We start from the raw sequence: 19,900 nt of genomic DNA on the forward strand, positions 1-19,900 counted from the left end.
AAGTACTTTCAAGTCATTTTGTGATTGCAAAGGCTAACTGAATTGAGATCTTTTAATTTCGTATCTCCTATCTGGCAAGACAGGGACCTGACTTCTCAGAATGCTAGTGTCTTTTAAAATCTAAAATAACATGATTGCTCTTGGTTTGGAGCACACACTCATCAATTTGTATCATGTAGAACAAAATGTATATTTAGTACAGCATCTTACTCCAGATTCCTATTATATTTCCTCAACTTGGAGATCCCTTCGAAATGTCATCAACACAGCATAGTGAAAATTTACCTGGAATTACCAGGTAATTCAGTGATCAGTCAAATGATCTACATCCCCTTCGTCAGTGGCTCGATGTTTAAAAAGGACATCTTTTTGTAATTGATATCTTGACCTACTACTAAGTTACAAAAAACAGACACTTCAGAACCTGATTTCTTCAAATGAGTATACTTTCTCCAGATCACTTACCTTGGAAATATCATGTTTCAGTAATGATACTGCTGAGGATATTATTTAACAAAATTATCCTTATTCTGTTTAGGAACTAAGAAGAAAGCTACCCTCTCTTTCTGGAGTCATGCTTTTTTAAATTGAGTCTAATACCAAAAGTCATCTTCATTATTCCCCAAATCTGGTATTATTGATATTATTGGTTCCAAATTGTGTATATATATATATATTCATAGATTCATTCTGTCAAAAATATTTAAAATATTTAAAATTGAACTTTTAGTTCAATTCCAGAGAAGGAATTCCAAAAAGATGGCAGACACCACAATCTCACAGTCCATATCCCTGAATGTGCATGCTTTCTCACCACTCATCCTTCTTCTAGTCCCACCCAGGATTGACACATGACCTTGAACAACTTGCTTTACTTTCCTCATCTATAAAAGATGTCTGCCCATGGCCTTTCCAGCTCTAACCTTCTAGGGTAATGAAGAATGGTTCTCCAAGTCTCATGTAGATTTGAAGTCAAAAGTCCCTTTGGTTACATCTTTAACAAACAAGTTGAGCATCCCGAATTTGAAATTTTAAAAAAGCCCTGGGCACACTAGTATCATCCCACAAGTGGAAAACTCCATACTATGAAATGTACTATAAATTATATATTTCATAATATTATCTCTAGGCTATGTGTAGAAGGTGCATATGAGGCATAAATAAATTTCATGTTTAGACTAGGATCTCATCCCCAAAATATCTCTTGTACATGCAATATTTGAAAATCTGAAAACAACATGAACTTAGGCCTTGAGATACTAAACCTTATCCTGCCAAATTATTGGAGATCCGAAGTAAAGGCATGACCATAAAGCATCATTCATCAGCAATAAAGCATGCTGACTGAGTTCAAGGCCAGTAATGATACAAAAAACAAGGAAAGGAAAGGTCCTGCCATGGTCACCTTTCCTATTTCCTCCCATGTGAATAATTAGTGTGCCATTTAGGGTCAAGAACAAAGTTATTATTGAATTTAGCATTTTGTGAAGATTTAACTTCTTTTTTTTTAACTACATGTCAGGCATTGCATAGGGGAACTATGTGAAGAATCAGATGATGCTCTTCTGGTTTGTATTGTAAGACCTACTTACAGGATACTAATAGTCAAAAGCAAATATTCATGTCATAGGAATTTTCTACATTAAAAAGAAAACCTATGAACACCTCCGATTCTCATTATGACATTAATCTCTTGAGTCAATATAGCATTGATCTGATAGACAATATTTTTTCAAGGCTTGGGCTTCCCTTTTCTACTGTCATTGCAGCAACAGTTCACGTTAAAGGTACAATGATGGCTAAAAAATTACTTCCTATGAAATGTTGCCAGTTGCAAGTATTTGTGAGACATGTCTGATTCTATTTAATTTCCTTCCTTCCTTCCTTCCTTCCTTCTTTCCTTCCTCTCTTCTCTTTCCTCTTTTCTTTCTTCTTTTCTTTTCTTTCTTTCTTTTTTATCCTTGGCCTTAGAACCCAGATCCTAATTTTTAAAAAGTATCCAGGGTGTAAGAATAAATCTTTTTCTTGCTGAAAAGAAAGAAAGAACAAACAAACAAACAAATAAATAAGAAAGGGCAGGATCCTGCTCTCTTTGAACAAAGACCTGGAAAGGAAGAAATGAGGATGGGGGTCGGTCAGAGCTGGAGTAGCAATCTGGGGAAATGTGTGTTGGAGTCTCTTTGGCTCTGCTGAGCACCTCAGTCAAATAACGGACTTCTACAGTTCCCACCCCCCCACCTAAAAGATATCTTACGGAGGGGCTGGCAGAGAGAATGGAGAAGTGGGTTTGTTCAGATCCTTGATCAAGGAAACAGAAATGGTAGGTCCTTGGCTACACCTCATGTTGGGTTTTGTTTTCTTTTAATTTTGCCATTAAAAAAAATATGCGGTGTAACTCCTTCAATCTTTTTACAATTCTGCATGGTTGAACATTTGAAATGAGTTTATGTATCACCCTCAGGCGCTGATTCAGACTTGATTGGGGCAAAGCAGACGGCAGGCGCTTATTTTTATCCACGTCATTTGGGACGTTATGTCGCCAAAGGAATAAAAAAAAATATGCTGCTCGATTGCCAAATGATCACCTAGGCTTTGATCAGACAGGGCGGGGGTCTTCATCAACAAGTTGTGCGACCTTCCTTCGTGTAACAGCAACGTCAGGTCAACTCGAGAAAGTGAAGCGAGAGCCCTAAACGCAAATAAAAAGAAACAACCAACAATCCTTATAATTATCATCATCTGCTGCTTTTCCCTCTTTTGGCAAAGAAACACTCCATCCATTTGCAGAAATCGCCCGCGGAAACGTTACATCAAAACTAATCACAACGATTAAAATCAGCTTTTCTGTGCAAGAGGAGGCTAAAAAGCAAGTTGGAGGTTGGAATGAGACTGTTTTTCCGACAAAAAAAAATCTGGAAAAAAAATTTGCTATATGTATATTTCTCTATACGTATGTGTAGAGCTTTATAATTTTTTTTTGAAGGAGATCAATTGTCTGCCCTGTGATCAGTTAATTTGATTTAAGTTTTATTTTGGAGATTGATTTAGACTGGAGGTAGAGGCATGAGCTAATTGTATCCTGATCCTTGCCTTGAGGGGTTTCAAAGCCCTGGAGCAACTCTTCTCTGTATTTTGTTCTGTCTACCTTAGCCAAGCTATTGCATTTCTCTCTGGTGTGGCGAGCCGAGCAGATCGCTGGGAGAGAAATCGGAAAGGGGGGGAGAGGAAAAGGAAAAGGGGACTTGGAGAGAGACTTTGTGCTTCAATGTTTCAGGTAAGATCTGACGGTTTGGGTTTGTTATTATTTGCTAAGGAGGGTATGGCTGGGACTTTGGGCGCAACTCGCTTTTACGCATGTGCCAGGCACGGGGCGAGAGCGCGGCACACTCGCACACACACAGCCCGGCGTGGCGGGCGTCTTGGGGACCCGCTCGGACCCGCAGCGGGGCAGCGGCCACCGCCTCCTGCGGGGCTGCTGCGGCCGGTTCGCGGTTGGCTTTCTCCTGCGGGAGCGGACAGGGCGGCAGGGGCCGGGGATGGGGACCGGGCGGCGGCCGCACCGAGCCGAGCCGAGGCCCGGAATCCCCCAGCCCACGCGCGCCGGGGGCCAGGCTTCCGGATCTCCAGGTCGGGCTGTGGATCCGGGAGCGGGACCCGATCTCCCGGTCTCCCCCAGCCGGTGCCCGCGTCGCCAGCCCGCCCGTCCGCCCGCCCGCCGCCCCGCGCGCCGGCGTCCCCGCAACCGCTCCCCCGCCCTCCCCGTCCCCTCCTCCCTCCTCTACTCCCGCCAGCTCCGCGCGTCCTTTCTTCCCGGGCGTGGAGAGCCGAGCCCCGCACCGCAGCCCCGCGCTCCAGCGCCGCGGGCAGATCTTCCCGGGCCCAGGCTGGGGTCGGGGGAACGGGGCCGGGGGGGGGGGTGGCGCCGATGGGGCCTGGGTGGGGGTGGGAGCCGCCGCCCCCTCCTCGCACGCGGCCTCGGCGGCGCCCCCGGTGAAAGACGCCATTGTGGCGGCCGAGTGCCCCGAGCCCCGGGGCGGTCTGGGCCCCCCTCTTCTGCCCGGGCCGGTCCGCGACGCTCCCCCTTTGTGAGCCCGGGCCGCTACCCAGCGCGGCCCGCTGTCCGTCTCCGGCCGGGCGGCTCCAGATCCGCTGCCTCCGCCCACCGGGCTCCTTTAAAGCCCCCTCCCACCCTTCCCCCTGCCCCCCCCCCCAAGCTGGGGTGCGAACGTTTCATTTTTTTTTTTTAAAGCTGTCCTTCCTCTTCCTCCCCACCTCCTCCCGTGATAAAGGACCGACCCCGACCCGGGGTAGAAGTCTCCTTGGGCGACGGGGAGGGCGGGGACGCCGGGGCGCGGGAGGGCTGGCGTGCGCACGGCGGGGACTGGAAGGGGCTTCGGGGAGCCCGAGGCGCCGCACCCGGAGCCCGCGTCCTTCCCTCCCCTTCTGGCGGCCAAGATTCCCTTAAAGGGACCGAGTTTTCCTGGCCGCCTCCAGTCCCAGCTGTCTGAACTGGAGCTTGGGGCGCTGAGGTGGGCAGAGAAAGGCGGGGTGCGGGGGGTTCGATTCGAGCCTCCTTTAACCCCAGCCCTCCACCTCTTCTTGGAAACGTGAAGAGGACGTCCTCTCTCGCTCCCGCCCCCCTCCCCCAGGGACCTGGTTGGAAAATCAGAGTCCGAGTCTCCTGGAAAGTGAAGGGGATTGGGGGACAGAGGGACGTTAGGGTGAATTCGCGTTCAAAGACGAAACCCCAAAACATCCAGCGGAAGGAAACCCAGACCAGCGGTGCGGGAATCCCTCCCTTACCTGCACGCGCGCCCTGCACAGCCCGGCGCAGCTTTCTAGCTACAGTGGCTGGACAGTACTTGCCTTTGTGCTTCCCAACTCTTGGACTGCCTTGGATAGGATTATCTCCTATTAGTTTTTCTGTTTGTTTGTCTGTTTTTTGGTCTTGGCTGTGCTGGTGGGGAAGGGGGGGCGGGGGTCGACTGGCTGGGAGCCAACTAAGTTAGCAAAGTTGCATTGGGGCTGTGGGCTTTGTGCGTGGAGAACAGCACGCAGGGACTGTCCTGAATCCTCGTGGCACTCGCCAAGCAGGGCGCCGCAGTAGGCAAAACATTATTTGTTACAAATGCTGCATTACCTTTTAGGTCCTACAACTGACTGCTTTCAAGCAAATCCTTGACTATGGTGTGCGTGCGTGTGTGTGTGTGTGTGTGTGTGTGTGTGTGTGTCCCCTTGGTGGTACTGGAAGAGACATAACAGTTTAACATACTCATTCTTTAAGAAACGTTTGCCTTCTGTTTTCAATCAACTAAGCTGGCAGCTAGAGATACAAGTTTATTTGAGAATACCCTCTGGGTACCAAGCATGCTTGGATTGTTTTAGCAAATTAAAAATGAGCAAAATGCTTTTACCTTCTCAGCAGTAGACTCCTTAAGAGACCTCCTGTTTTTTTTGTGTGTGTGTGTGTGTGTATGTGTGTGTGTGAGAAACATTTTCTGTGCGTATCTCAAATGTGTTTTTAATGTGGAAAGGAGAACATAAAGGACTTTTTAAAGGCCGAAACCATACAATGATTCATTAAATCTGATTCTACATCAAGGCATTCACCTGCTTATGTGGGAAGCCATGGAAACTAATAGCTAGCCTACTTAGTGAATTTAAAATAGCAGTGCATCCATTTGTTTCCAGGATAATGGGCAAGATGCCGATTTTATTCTTCCCGTTTCGATTTGGCTGGCATTTGGCTTCCATGAAGGGCTGATATTTTAGGAAGGTGTACATCCATGGAAAATGTTCTGCTCCGGGGTCCCACCCGTGCCCGACGAATGCAAAGCATTGTTTGCACCCCTCAGGATGACAGTTGGAGAGAAATGCTTGCCAAGGAGGTTATACAGGCGACCGTGGAACTTTAAAACTTTACATCACAGAGAGGAAACTTCCTGAGTTAGGCTTACATGGATAAGAAGACAGTAACTGAGAATATGTTGTAATACTGGCTGGGTCTAAATCTTTAAGTGAATTGAGTGCGAAAGGACCAAAATCTCCCCCACATGGTGTGTAGAAAAATAGCTGCAGTGATTTTGCTGTATTAATGATGCCCGAAGCATAATGGAAAGTTCTCTAACACACACTAGAGGTCTCTCTTGTAGCTGCATGAGATTGTGTTTGTAGTCTTTTGCCAGAGCTTGGGGTCGTGGGGGTGCACCATAATGTCTTGGTTTGTACTAAGTAATTGTGATTTACTGACCATTTACCTTACTCTGAAGGGGGAGGAGGAGGGCTATTTAGCAAATATTATTCAGGATTTACTACTCAGGAACTGAGAAAGTAACCACAATAGGACTTCTATTAGAGAAGAAAAACAGTCTTCAGTTTGCATTGATCAATAAATGTATTATGGACCATCTGTCATGAGATTATGTTTCCAAAGCAATTGATTTTTAGATGTAAGAGTAATTAGCGAAAAATATGGCAATTAGAGAACTTTCTGAAATTAACCTTTCATTTGGCTACTTTTTGTTCTATGTTTTCATGTGTATAAGTAGTTGTGTCACACACCAATTTATGGTGACAGTGCACATGTTCACGGTCACCTCCTTCATGTGTTCTGACCTTGATATTTCTAAAATTAGAGCAATTGTTTCATATTTCTGAAATCTGATATTTTCTGCTAAGATTGTTTCCCGCCTACATTGCCTTTGAAACATTCAGAAGATATTTAGGAACCTTTAATCCATCAAGGTTTTTTAAATTTGTTTATTAAACTGCATTTCTGAACCTTCTTTGAGACATTATTTATAATTTCCTAAGCAAATGGAGCATTTTATTTTCTCCATCCTTAACAGGAACCACCTTGGGAATAAAAATGAAAATTTTAGAAGCAAACATATGTGCTTATTTTGATAACTTACTCATGCAGAAATAAAAACACTCAGTTTTCCTGGATTCTGTAAGTAACTACCTGGCTTCTAGTTCATAAAAATGGACTACATGTAATGTTTTGTTTGTTGTTGAGTTTGATTTAACTAGGCAGAAAGTAAAAAGGATTACCTTTTATGAATAAGGTGTCTTTAAGCTGGTTGTGATGTTTCATTAGCCCATTCATTCACTTAACAAATACTTATTTGTGCCTGTTTTGTGAAAAATACCCAAAATGCAGGAATGTGACAGTACAATGACAAAAAGCATTTCAGAGTCCAGGTCTCCCAGAGCTTATCATTAGAGGCACAGACATAAATTGAATACTTGAACAATTGATAAAGAGATTAATGCTTTGATGGGTAAGAAACACAGGGCTCTGACATCATCCACCAAAGGGGGCCAAATGTCTAAATGACTAGAGGAAGTCTTGTAAATGAAGATCTAAATGATGGAGAGGCAGGGACAACAAGAGAGAGAGAAAGAGAGAGAGAGAGTTCTAGGTAGTGGAAATAGGGAACCATATTTGCCATGCTGGGAGAGGCTGTGATGAGGAGGAGGAGCTTAGAAGAGTCAGCTGCAGAATGGGTGTCTGGTATTCGCTCTTAGAATAATGCAACCACTTGAGAGGGGAAGAGGAGGTGAAAGCTCCAGTGACATGGTGAAATTTGTGCATGCGAAGAACAATTCTGGCAGCTTTCAGAAGAGTTTGCGAAGAACCCAAGTGATCTACCTATCAATCTCTCTAGAGCTAGCTAGACAGACAAATCATCTAATGATAGATATATTGAGACAGAGGTAGATGGATAATAGAATGATAGATAGACAGACAAACAGTTAGATATTCCCTAGATGGGCATTACGGTGGTCCCAGACAAAAGCAGACAAGAGCTAGGATTCGAATGAGTGGCTGGAGAAATGTTGACACAAAGTTTTGCAATATCTTCAGAAATGTAGTTTACAGAATCCAGGAAAGGATTGACTGTAGATGAACCAGACGACAGAAGTATCAACTGTACACCTAGGCATGGGAATGGAGTAGACCCTGGAATTCCAAAGACCAAAAGGATTGTGTATCTTTCACTTCAGCTCTAGCAGCCAGAGTGAGTGCAATGTTAAGCCTCCTTTCCGCCCAGTGTAACCAAATTCACAAAGGAACACCAAGCATCTGGTCTGGTCATTCTTCAATTGCTCCATTTGGTCCACAATTTGTGCTGTACAGTGCCTGCTGAGAATCGGGTAGTTCTCTTCTATCCCTCCCCATCCTGTCACCAAAGACCCTTGTTCTGTGTCACCTGCACTGTGGTGATCCATGTCAAAGGCGGAATTTGTTGCTGAAAGAGGCCTATGCTTAGTTAACCTACTGGGACAAAACCAAGTTTATGCTTTCTCATGAAAATTAGCTGTTGATGTGTTAAGATTGTTTAAATGTTTAGTATAAAAGTAATTTCAATTGTGCTCTTTTTCATAAAAAGCCTATTTATATAAAAATGATAGAATTATTCCAAGTCATTCACTGAAAAAAAATCCAAAACTTTGTCAACTTAATCCATCATTAAGCTAATAGCTAATAGTCTTCTGCACATTTGTGCCGCAACTGTCTCTCAGTTTCTGGTCCATAGCTTCCTGTTGTAAGTGCAGTAGTAGAGGAGGTACCTGTGGGGGCTAATGACCATAAGCCTGGCTACTCAGGAGGCTGAGATCTGACAATCATGCTAGAGAAGGAAAATCCGAGACTCTTATTTCCAACTAACCACTAAAAAGCCAGAAGTGGAGCAATGGATCAAATAATAGAGTTCTAGCCTTGAGCACAAAAGCCTCAGGGACAGCACCCAAGCAGTAGCTCAGTCTCCAGAATGGGGAACAACAATAACAAAAATGTGAGCACTGTTTTTGTATTTGTATTTGTTGTTGTTGCTTTAGATTTGGGGTTTTTCTTGTATTCCTTATTGCTTATTCATTCTGTTTGTTCTGATAAATTTAAAACATTTCCCCTTGTATCTGGCATCACAAACATGTAGAACAATCAGGAAATAGTTTGGCTTCCTGTGTTCTTCCCTATGAGAATAGCATTAGTTGATGAATAATTGATCAATTTTAAGATAATGTAAAATTAAGCATTCAGCTTTTCTGTCAACAGTAAGAGGGGAATCTCTCTAAACAAAATCTGTCATGCATGCTTCATAATAGTGTTTCCCTTTCTGGCTGTTCTCCTTCCAATGAATCTGTCCTTATTTCTTGGAAACTCTTTGAAAACCCCTGTCTGGGAAAGAGTTTGAGACACCAATTGGATTCTCTCATATACTTTCCTCACTGGTTCTCAAAGGTGTTCCAAAGGACATCTCTCTATCAAGTCACTAGGGATCTATTTCCTCTGTTTCAAAGTAGAACAAAGATGGACACTGATGAGTCATGCTTATAATCCTAGCTACTTGGGAGAAGGAGGTTGGAGGAGACCTGTGGTCTGAGGCCAGTCCAGGCGGAAAACTCTGAAAGACCATTGAGAGTGATGGCTCACATCTGTTTAGCTACTCAGGGGAGTCTAATATAAGTGAATCATGCCCAAGATTGTATCCCAGAAAGAAGTTAAAGCCCATCTCAAATATAACCAGCAAAATCAGACCCAGAGACGTTCCTCAGTGGTAAGAGAGCCTACCTAACAAGCACAGATTGAGTTCAAACTCCATTACTGCAAACAAACAAAACATGAGAACAGTACTATCTCTCCAACCTCCCTTAGATGATTGCTGACATTTTAAAAAGTGTATATGTCAAACTGATGAGCAAAAAGATAATACAACACCCAAGGGGAGACTTCTCTGGAGGAGCTGCTCCAATTTTGGCCCCTGTTGCTGCATTATTACTCATGTCCCTGTCTGTGGTGGCATCCTACTGTATCCTGGCTACCTCGCAATCCCAGCCACTGGTCATATAAGATGGAAACATGTGCCAGGGTATACAGTCCTGGATACCTCACTATCCCTACCCCCAATCACACTGTGAGGCAATGCTCTCCAGGCACTAGGCAGTACATTCCTGCCTGGCTAGAAGCTCCTGTCCTTCTCTTCCTCTTCCTGTCACTCTCCTGGAGACACCCTAGGTACTTCCCCCACCAGCCCTAGCATCTCCTCTTAGATCAAGAGGAAAAGAAAAAGAAAAAAACTCAGCATGGTTTGAGATTAGTTCTTGTTGAGCAAATCGTGTTTGAAGATGCCCAGTTATGAGGACCAAAATGCAGATTTGTTTTTAACCAAACAAGAACTGACAACAGTTTAGCTCTTGCTGGCTGACACTGTGGGTGTAGTTAGAAGGAAGACTTATGAAGAGAAGAGAGGGTTCACTAGATAGATTTCAAGTATGAAGAAGGGATGTTCTCATGGACAAACCTTTCTCAAGCTTCAGCCATTATCATTACTTACTGTTTGGGTAGCACTTTGACTTTGCTGGATATTTGTAGCAAATGGACCAGAAAATGTGTGTAAAACAAAAGACCGAGACGCTGTAACTAAAAGAAATACAGGGAAATAAAAGAGCTACATTGGTACACAGTACTGACAATTCTTTCCCAAACCTATTTTCTTCACTGTCAAGGAGATTGCAATAATTTTCCAAACTGTAAAAATGATGACCATATGAAATAATATGCAGCTCTAGCATTATTCTGAGAGTTTAGTGGGATAAATATATGTCCCACAAATGGTAAGCTCTCAGAAAATATCCTTATGATTTTTTTTAACTTAGCATGACCAGTGTAATTATTCAGGATCATGTACTTGATAATAGACACTGTGTCATTTGAGTCAGGGCTCCAGCCCTCTTTACTTTCTTACTTATTTAAAAAAAATAGAGTCTTGCTTTTTGCCTAGGCATGCTTCACACTTCAGTCTGACTACCTATGCCTCTGCATAGTGGGAAGTATACCAAATTTCCAGCTTTTCTGTTTTTATTTTCGCAGGGTTGGCTTCAAACTGTGATCCTCTTGATCTCAGCCTCCCAAGATTCTGGGATTACAGGTGTGCTCCACCATGTCTGCCCTTAGTCAAACCTTAAGAATAAGCCTATGCTTATTCATCTTTGCCTCCTCAATTCGTTAACATAGTGCCTGACACACAGTATAAGTGCTCAATAAACAACTGTTGAGTATTTGACCATAGTGGCAATTTCACTTCCCTATAAGTACTTTTGCCCACTAATGAGGCGGGGGCAGTTCCTGCCACATGGGCTTTCTTTTTCTAATCAATTAAATCAATCATTTGAGAACAGACCAGATTTGATCTAAGCACTAGGATGCTAAACAGGATATTGTTTCAAAAGCCTCCTCCGGTTTCCTTTTTGGTTATTCACAGGAGTCTGTCCCATGTGCAGTTGTCATGAGATCTCTAAAGTCTTCAGACATATAGAACTGATGCCAGGAAAGCCTGTGAATACACATCTAGGAGCAATCAAGACAAGTGTGCTTTTTCCACAGCAATTGTATGAGAACAGCTGTCATGCCCATTCCACCCAGCAGATGGCAGTGACATACACACAGACAAGGAAATGAGAGGAGAGTGTTCTTTCCCTGCCTCTGGACTTTCAGCTGCTGGCATTGCCTCACAGACTACTTTTAAACCTTGCCTTGGCTCCTTTATGGGCACAACTGGGGCTCACCAGGAGCAAATGGAAAGCCCAGTACCTCAGAGTCCCAGGAAACTCTCTTCTACCAGAGAGTGGAGAAAAAGCCTCCACCTTTGTACTCTGCTATCTATAGGGAATGCTAGTAAAGATAACTCAGGGGGCTGGGAGTTTGGCCTAGTGGTAAAGTGCTTGCCTAGCATGCACGAAGACCCGGGTTCGATTCCTCAGTACCACATACATAGGAAAAAGCCAGAAATGGTGCTGAGGCTCAAGTGGTAGAGCTCTAACCTTGAGAAAATCCAAGGACAGTGCTCAGTCCCTGAGCTCACGCCCATGATTGGCAAAAAAACAAAAACAAAACAAAACAAAACAAAACAAAAAAAAGATAACTCAGTTGTAAGGAGTCGAAGAAAAGAAACAATCACAAAATGCTAATAAAAGAATGGAACATTTTTGCAACCACTCAAGACCCTTTCTTGCTAAAAACTATTGTTTTGTTTTGTTGGTAGGTTTTTGTGCTACTACTGAGGCTTGAACTTAAGGCCTTGAGTTAATGATTAGCTTTTTTTTTGGTTTATGGCTGGTGCTCCATCAGTTGAGCCCCACTTCCACTTTATACTGGTTTAATTGAAGTAACAGTCTCTTGGATTTGTCTACCTGTGCTAGCTTCAAACCTCGATCCTCAGATGTCAGCCTCCTGAGTAGCTAGGATTCCAAGCATAAGCCATTGGCATCCAGCTTGAAAACTTGGTTGCTAAGTCCACTGCCCCCTAAACATTGACTTTTGGTCTATGTAATGAGAAAGCAAAATCACTTCAGAGGTTGTCATTATAATTAAAAAATCTAACACTGGTGCAATAGTTCTATGAGTCCTTTTCCTTTTCATGTTTATTTGTTTTTTTAGTACTGGAATTGAACTCAAGACTTCATATTTGCAAGGCAGGTACACTCTATTGCATGTGCTATACCTCCAGGGATAGTTTTCAAGGCATTTGTATAATATTATCTTGCTGAACCCAAATCTATCACCCCTAAAAGTAAGCATAATGGGTACCCCCATCTTTCAGACAAGAAGACTGAGCCACAGGGAGTGGTGAGTGGTGGAAACCAGGTATGGAGGAAGCAGTCAAGCTTGAAAGTCAGCCTTAAACCCTTAGGTAGGACTGCATCATACTAATAAGAACGATCATATTAATAGCTAATAATTACAAAGCACGTTCCATATGTTAATCCCTCTTATGCTTTGTGTTACTTCATAAAATATAGAAAAATGTGTGCACCTGTGTGTTGGAAATACAATCAAGTCATACAAAATAAGTATCAACACTTTTGAACCTAGGAAAATGACATTAATGATGAAATTGACAAATGTTACAAGGACAGGTGGCAGGGGCCCTGGTGGCTGCCAGGATAAGAGAAATCACCAAAGCAGGGACATGGGACTTAGGTTCTACTAGACTATAATCAGTTCTATGAACCATTTTCTTAACTTTCTACTCTGTACATTTTCATCAAGGGCCTTTAGATAAAACCTCACAGCTGTTTTCAGAAATGGTGAATGGAATGGTTGTCTCCTGAGAGCCAGAATGATGTAGGTACCATGTTAAGTGGAGTAGTTTTCTCTTCACACATGAGGACCAGCTAGTAAAATAGCTCTTTTGCCTGTGAGCTCTGGGAACTCAGAACAATGAAAGAAAATCATTGGAAAGAAATTCATGAATAAACTCAGCCCTTCCTTCATCCAAAAAGTGCCCCTTCTGCTTCTGGGATGGATAACAGGTTTTAGGATCTTGATTGTAATAGCTTTGGATTCTATTATCTGTGGCATACCCAAGTAAGATTTGTTAGGATATCACAGTCTCGGAATAAGGGCCAAAATTTCCAAAGTAAGTCCGTTTCAGCCATTAAAAACATACTTTGGGAGAGATGAGTCATTCCAAGAAAGATTGCATAAGCCATGCTCAAAGATGAGCAGGTGGTTTACTACAAGGAAGACAGAGCCTGATCCTAGGGGTGAGCAGTGGTCCAGGAGGCATGGCTGTTGGAGCTACAGGGACCCTGCCAGTCATGTCTATGGTGGGGAGATGAGGCAAGACTAAGAAAAGGAGACAGAATGGAATTTTCCAGCATAAGCAATCACAGACACTTCTTATCATTTATTCTGCCAGCTAATCCTTTGTGTTTATGCAAATCATGTGCAATGCTTTTCTTTCATTGTTAATATGTCTTTCTATCGAATTGTATTAGAAACCAAGGAGATTTCTAGCTAACTCTCAAATCATTTACAAACTCAGTCATTTAGCTTTACATAATTTGCAGGGATCTTTGTCCCCTCCCGTCCTCTCCGCCATTCCCCCCTCCATTAAATAGATTCTGTGACAAAATGCATGTCAGATTGTAAGCTTAGGATCAGATTTTACATTTAAAAATATGCACCTAGATTCCTTTTTTAAAAAAATTCAGTTTAAGTGTTCCTGTAGCTGAATTATTTCTGACAGCTCTTTTGCAAACTATAAATGTCTGGTAAGAGCATATCCAAATTATTCTGCTAAAGAGTAAGTTAGATGTGATTTTTAACACATTACCTTCTTAAGTTTCTGCATTAACCCAATAAACTTTTACTCTGAAAGTGAATGAATAATTATTTGCAGATAATTATTTTTCACATCACTTTTTACACATGAAGATATAAAGCCAAACATGTTATATAGGCCCTTGGGATGAGTTTTTGTTTATCCAGGAGCTGATGGTATAACTTACAAATGATCTCTCTCTTCTCCCTTTTCACTGCTGTCTGTTTTTCAGCCTCTAAGTTACTTTTTGGTACCTTAGAGGACGGAGAATGGAAAAAAATTTCAAATACACTTTCTTCATTCTTTCTCAGATCTTCCCAACAATTTGAAAAATAGAGAGGGGGAGGGGATCAGTTCTTCATTCTGCTCATAAAGCACACATTGTATGAATATTCTAAAAGAAGTAGTTAACCCACTGTAGTTAACCTCACTGTTAGAATCACCTTTCTCTTCTCTGTTTCAACTTCTCTTCATTCATATGATAGGACCGCAACATGATCATGAATGACACAACCCCTTAAGGAGTAATCTTTTTCACACGGGAATATGAAATAGTCTCTCTCAAAAGTATTTTCCACAATTGTCTAAGAAGCTTCTTAAAAACAGATTCCTGAGCCAGGTGCTGGTATTCTCACTGGAATATCTTCCTACTCTGGAAGTTGGGATCTGAGGACCAAGTTCAAACCCTGATACTGATAAAAACAAAACCAGATTCCTGGCTCCAGTGACAGAGTTTCCAATTAGGTAGGTCTGAAGAGCTGCCTGAAAATTTGCATCTTGAACAAGTTCCCAGCGATGCTAACATAGCAGTTCCTGGACCTCACACCCAGAACTTCTGTTTTAGGGGAATCGGAATCCCTAGGGATGCTCCTGCTAGGAAATTTTTTTTTAAAGAATTGATTCACCAAGTAAATTTGAGAAAAGCTATACTCCTTTGGCATTTATAAAAAGTATTTTAAAGGTTTATAGGAATCTTGTAATATAGGAAATAATTTTTCTAACTTGCATTTACTAGATATATCCCATACTAGAGCCCTCTATGATGCCAGGACCACCCACTGTCATGGATTACAGTGTGACAGTTTCATTACTCAGCATGGCTCTACCTCATCAGCCTCCCACTCCAGTGTTCTTTCTGTGATCATATTTGATTATCCTCCTACTTAGTCCCACAAAAGATGTTTATTGACCACAGGGCCATCTGTGGCTCCTTCGCTGCCACCTCTTCTCTCACCTCCTCTGTACTTCTTCCTTAACACTGTTCTTGCTCCAACTCAGCCTGGGTTCTCATTTATTCTCTTTGGTTCCTTCATAGTCCTGGTCCCTTTGTCTTTCCCAGTTTGTGAGTGCTCATCCCTTTCTTCACTTTTGCTTCTAGAACAATGGCAGATTGTCACATAATTCTTCTACTTAGTGCCATTAGAAATCCATTCATCCATTTAGTCAGTATTTACATGGCTTTTACTGTGTCATCCCTAAGGTTTTGAAATAGAGTGCTTGTTGGATGCTCGCTCATGTCTGTCACTCTAGCCATTCTGGAGATTGAAATCTGAAGATCAAGGTTCAAAGCCACCCTGGTCAGAGAGAAGTCAATGAGTCTCTTATCTCTAATTAACCACCAAAATGCAGGAAATGGACCTGTGGCTCAAGTGTTAAGCATGAGCCTTGAACAAAGGGCTAAGAGAAGTGCCCAGGCCCTGAATTCAAGTTTCAGGTTCTAGTATACACGCACACACACACACACACACACACACACACACACACACACACACACACACGTATATGCACGCACACATGCACGCACACACAAGAAATACAGTTCTGAACAAGGCAAAAAGATCCAGAGTCTTATGGACTTTACATGCTTAAATTGATCAGATAACAGATTAAATAGTTGTGATTCATCACTATGCAAAAATTTCCAATTTCCAGCAGATGGTTAGGCAAGACCTTCACGAAGAGGTGGTAAAGAGGTAGCATTTAAATCGATGTCAGGAGGGGCATCCTGGCAGCCCTACCATAATTGATTCCTCAATATTGCTTGGCAACCACCATTGAATGTATATAGTTCTTCACAGAAGTTGTTCTGAATCATTTTGTTCTCAAATTCTAAACTCATTCCTCCATAAACTTTCTCCTGATTCATTTAGAAGCGGTTTATACTACAGTCATCCAAATTTCCCTCCATGCCACCACTAGCCCTCTCCTCTTCCTTGCTTGTTGTTTCCTCATACTGTGTGATCTTCATCTTTCTGTTCGCCTCTGCCCTTAGCCTACAGTCATTTGCTGAACAAGCCATCTGTCTGTGCCTGCATCTGCTCCCATTCATATTTTGAATCCCTAAACTCCAATGTGACTTTGACACTGTTTTTATCTGCTGTGTAAACAGTGGGAAAAGCCCCTCCCAGTCTCAGCCTGGTTAGTACCACAACAATCAATAGTGACCCAATGAAGAGAGAATGCGAAGAACCTTATTCAAAGAAAGGAAAGAAGTATCTCCATTGAAGGCCTCTGCTGATTCTGCCCCCAAGTTATAGCTTTGCATTTATTCATAATTATAAATTATTTTTGTGATAATGAGGTGTTTGGGGCACTAATTTCTCATTGGTTAAGCCTTGTGATATTCTGATATTACTATCTGTAATTCCCAGTCAAGGCCATCCTTTGAGTTTCCACCCCCAAGGACCTGGAAATGCTAACAGAATCTGAGTGTGCACAACTGGAGGAGACTAGGAAGGGGTGGAGGCAGGACCTCCACCTTCCTGATGGGATTATTTTTCAAGCCATCTTGTGTTTTTCCAAGTCTGGTTTCTGCTAACCAGGGCAGCAATACCGTCCACTGGAAGATGCTCTCTAAGGACTCTGGCCTAACCTGCGGTACTTTTTAACTAAATCTACCATACAACTGTATTTGGGATTGGGGCCTTTGCAGTTGTGATGACAGATAAATGGTAAGATTGGCATTCTTAGGAAAACAGACACCAGAAAGTTCTTTCCTGTCTTGTGTGCAATGAGTCCATGTGACCATACATCAAGATATTATCACTCACACCATCACCGGTATAATGCCTACTTGAACTCAGCATATCCACATCCATACATGTATTTTATGCACACACATAAACACACTGCACATGTGTATGAGGGAAGATTTGTTCTGGTTCTATAAATCTTGGAAAAAATCAGGTTGTGAAGCTTGTATCATGATCTGATAACTGCCATCACACTTATCCAGGAAGCTGGTGAAAAGCTTCCATATTTTATACCTAAAGAAGAAACATGGAGCAGAATTCTCTGTCCTAATCTGCATTGTGCTGGATTCTCACAAAGAGTTAAATGGCTAGGTGGCAAACTAGAAGCAATGCACCATAAGTTCTGGGTGGACAGTCCCTATAACTTAAGGGCAAGTGGGCCTGGGGGAATGTCTGTGATAGAGAGCCATGAGGAAATGGAAAAAGCAAAATGAGCAGACAATGAAATGCAGCTCGGCTGGGCTGCCTGTATTGGGGAAGAGTCTGTCGTGGGAAGAATTCCCAATGCTGTGACTAAGCTAAAAAGAGCAGAGGCGTTTCTGATGCATGGAGAAAGTATATTTTTAAAAACACAAAGTGTACAAGTAAAATATTACATATGCTGTGGACTATAAGCAGCCAATTAACCAGCACCTTGTTGTCAGGCCCTGCAAGGCTGTCAGGAAGGCAAAGCCCTGGGCCTTCAGGCCTGGAATCTATGCTCATGAGAGGGAGAGGCAGAGCCCAGCAAGATTTCAACACTTGCTAGAGGTGACCACAGTCACAGACCTTCGAGGTACATACAGCATATCAGGCTGGAACAATACAGGGAGCCAAATGGGAACCTGTAAGATGATTTAAATGGAAAGTGGATGAAACAGTGGTTTGGGGAGAACTGTCAATCCAGAGCATCTTCCTCTTTTCATCCATCTACTTCCTGTGATTATTAGGTGCTGTTTGCTTGTCTCCGTAATTCAAATCCTGTGGTGCCATCTAATTCACAACTTTCGCCCTCTCCATCTCAGCAGACATCTTGCCTTTTATGTGTTTCCCTACCCAAGGAACACTTCCTTCCTCTAACAGAAACCAGTGAGCTGACATCTACCTAGCCAGCATACTTCCATGAGGGTCCTACGTGAGCTTACCACCTTTCTGCTCCTCCCAGTGTTTCTCCTCCCTTGGTGGCCTTCTCACCCAGCCAGATGCACAATGTGGAGCTCTCGCCCTTAGTTCTCTCTCCTAGGCACAGAAACACATAGGCAGACATGTACATAGAGGTGCATACACAGTCATCAAGTTCTGCAGTACTCCTAATCTCCCTATATCCATCCCTCCCTAATTTCCATCCCTTACCCTCTCTTATGTGGATCCCTGCACCAGCCCTCCCAATGTCCTCTCTGAAAAAGTACTGTCCATCAACCTAGCTCCTTCATGCTTCTATTGAAATCCTTCATAAAACTCAAGTGATGCACCTTCTATCTGGTGAATGTAACTGTAACCCTCTATACCTTGAAATAAAAAATTTATTAATAAAAACAATCTCAGTCCAGAAAATGAGGACTTCCAAAATCCATTTTAAACTGGAGCCCTCCCTCTCAACATATACATTGAGACACACACACACACACACACACACACACACACACACACACACACACACACACAAAATCTAGCATAACCACCAAGCAGCAATGTGGCTTGTCATTCAAACTCAGGTATTTGTGACCCAGAGAAACTCCCAGAATGCCATACATTGTAAGAACTGAAGGAGGAATGTTCGGATGCCTGGGACCCCATTTGCATTCATAACATAGAAATAATGTAATTTAGCAACCTCAACCTTTGGCCAAAGGATTTAAACGCATTTGACTCTTCTACATTTTTCTAACTATAAAAAAATAACTGTGAAATGCTCTTACACAACCACTAAGCTGATTATTTCTATGAAAAGCTCTATGATATACTGTCTTTGCTTAGCAACATTGTATAACCTATCATAGCCTACAGGACAGCATCCAAAGGCCTAGATCTGTCCTCAAACCCCTATATCCCTACCCTCTGCCAAATTTATTGATGGCCTCTTGTACCACCTCACTTATATCCCAGGCTCAGGATTCCTTGGTATGACATATATAGAAAAAAAAAAAGCTGGAAGTGGTGCTGAGGCTCAAGTGGTAGAGCTCTAGCCTTGAGAAAGTCCAAGAACAGTGCTCAGGCCCTGAGCTCAAGCTCAGGACTGGCAAAAAAATGACATCTAGAACAAGATGACATTACACTTGTCCTTAGTATGCACATAGAATAGTCCTGGGAGCCCTGTAAATACTCACATTTGTGGCTGCTCATGTCCCTTACACAAAATTGCAGCCTATTTGCATGTAATCTATGCAATGCTCACATGCATTTAAGTCATCTCTGGGTTTCTTTAAATACGTGTATCATACACATGTCATGTAAGCCATTGCTATACTACATCACTTAGAAATAACGGCAAGGGACAAAAGTCTATACATGCTCTACTGAACAGATGCAATACTTTTCCAAGTACCTTTGCTCTGTAATTGGTTGTGGCAGTAAAGACAGATAATGCAGCAATATCAGAGAGTAAGGAAAGAGGCAGCCAGCAGTGATGAAGGCAAGAGAGTGAGGTATTGTACTAGAGCCAGGGAGGATAGCCATCGGAAGGGCAGTCCTCACTATGGCCTTTTGTCTTAACTGCTCCATGAAGGCCTCTCCACATAGCCAGTACCAATGTCATACACACCTGACTTGGGAGACTTG

General features: G+C 42.7%; 1 protein-coding gene across 1 annotated transcript in view; it reads left to right on the plus strand.

The window, feature by feature from the left end:
- Nucleotides 1–3,198: 3,198 nt before the first annotated feature.
- Nucleotides 3,199–19,900, plus strand: part of Kctd1 (potassium channel tetramerization domain containing 1) — a 164,070-nt gene continuing 147,368 nt past the window's right edge. The window contains exon 1 of the mRNA XM_090353301.1: nucleotides 3,199–3,274. Within this exon, the coding sequence (XP_090209427.1) occupies nucleotides 3,266–3,274 (9 nt within the window). The 5' untranslated portion in view covers nucleotides 3,199–3,265. The remainder of the gene's footprint in view (nucleotides 3,275–19,900) is intronic.

The sequence above is a fragment of the Megascapheus bottae genome, chromosome 19, assembly GCF_031878675.1.
Source record: "Megascapheus bottae isolate mThoBot1 chromosome 19, mThoBot2.hap1, whole genome shotgun sequence".
In the NCBI taxonomy this organism is placed as follows: Eukaryota; Metazoa; Chordata; class Mammalia; order Rodentia; family Geomyidae; genus Megascapheus; species Megascapheus bottae.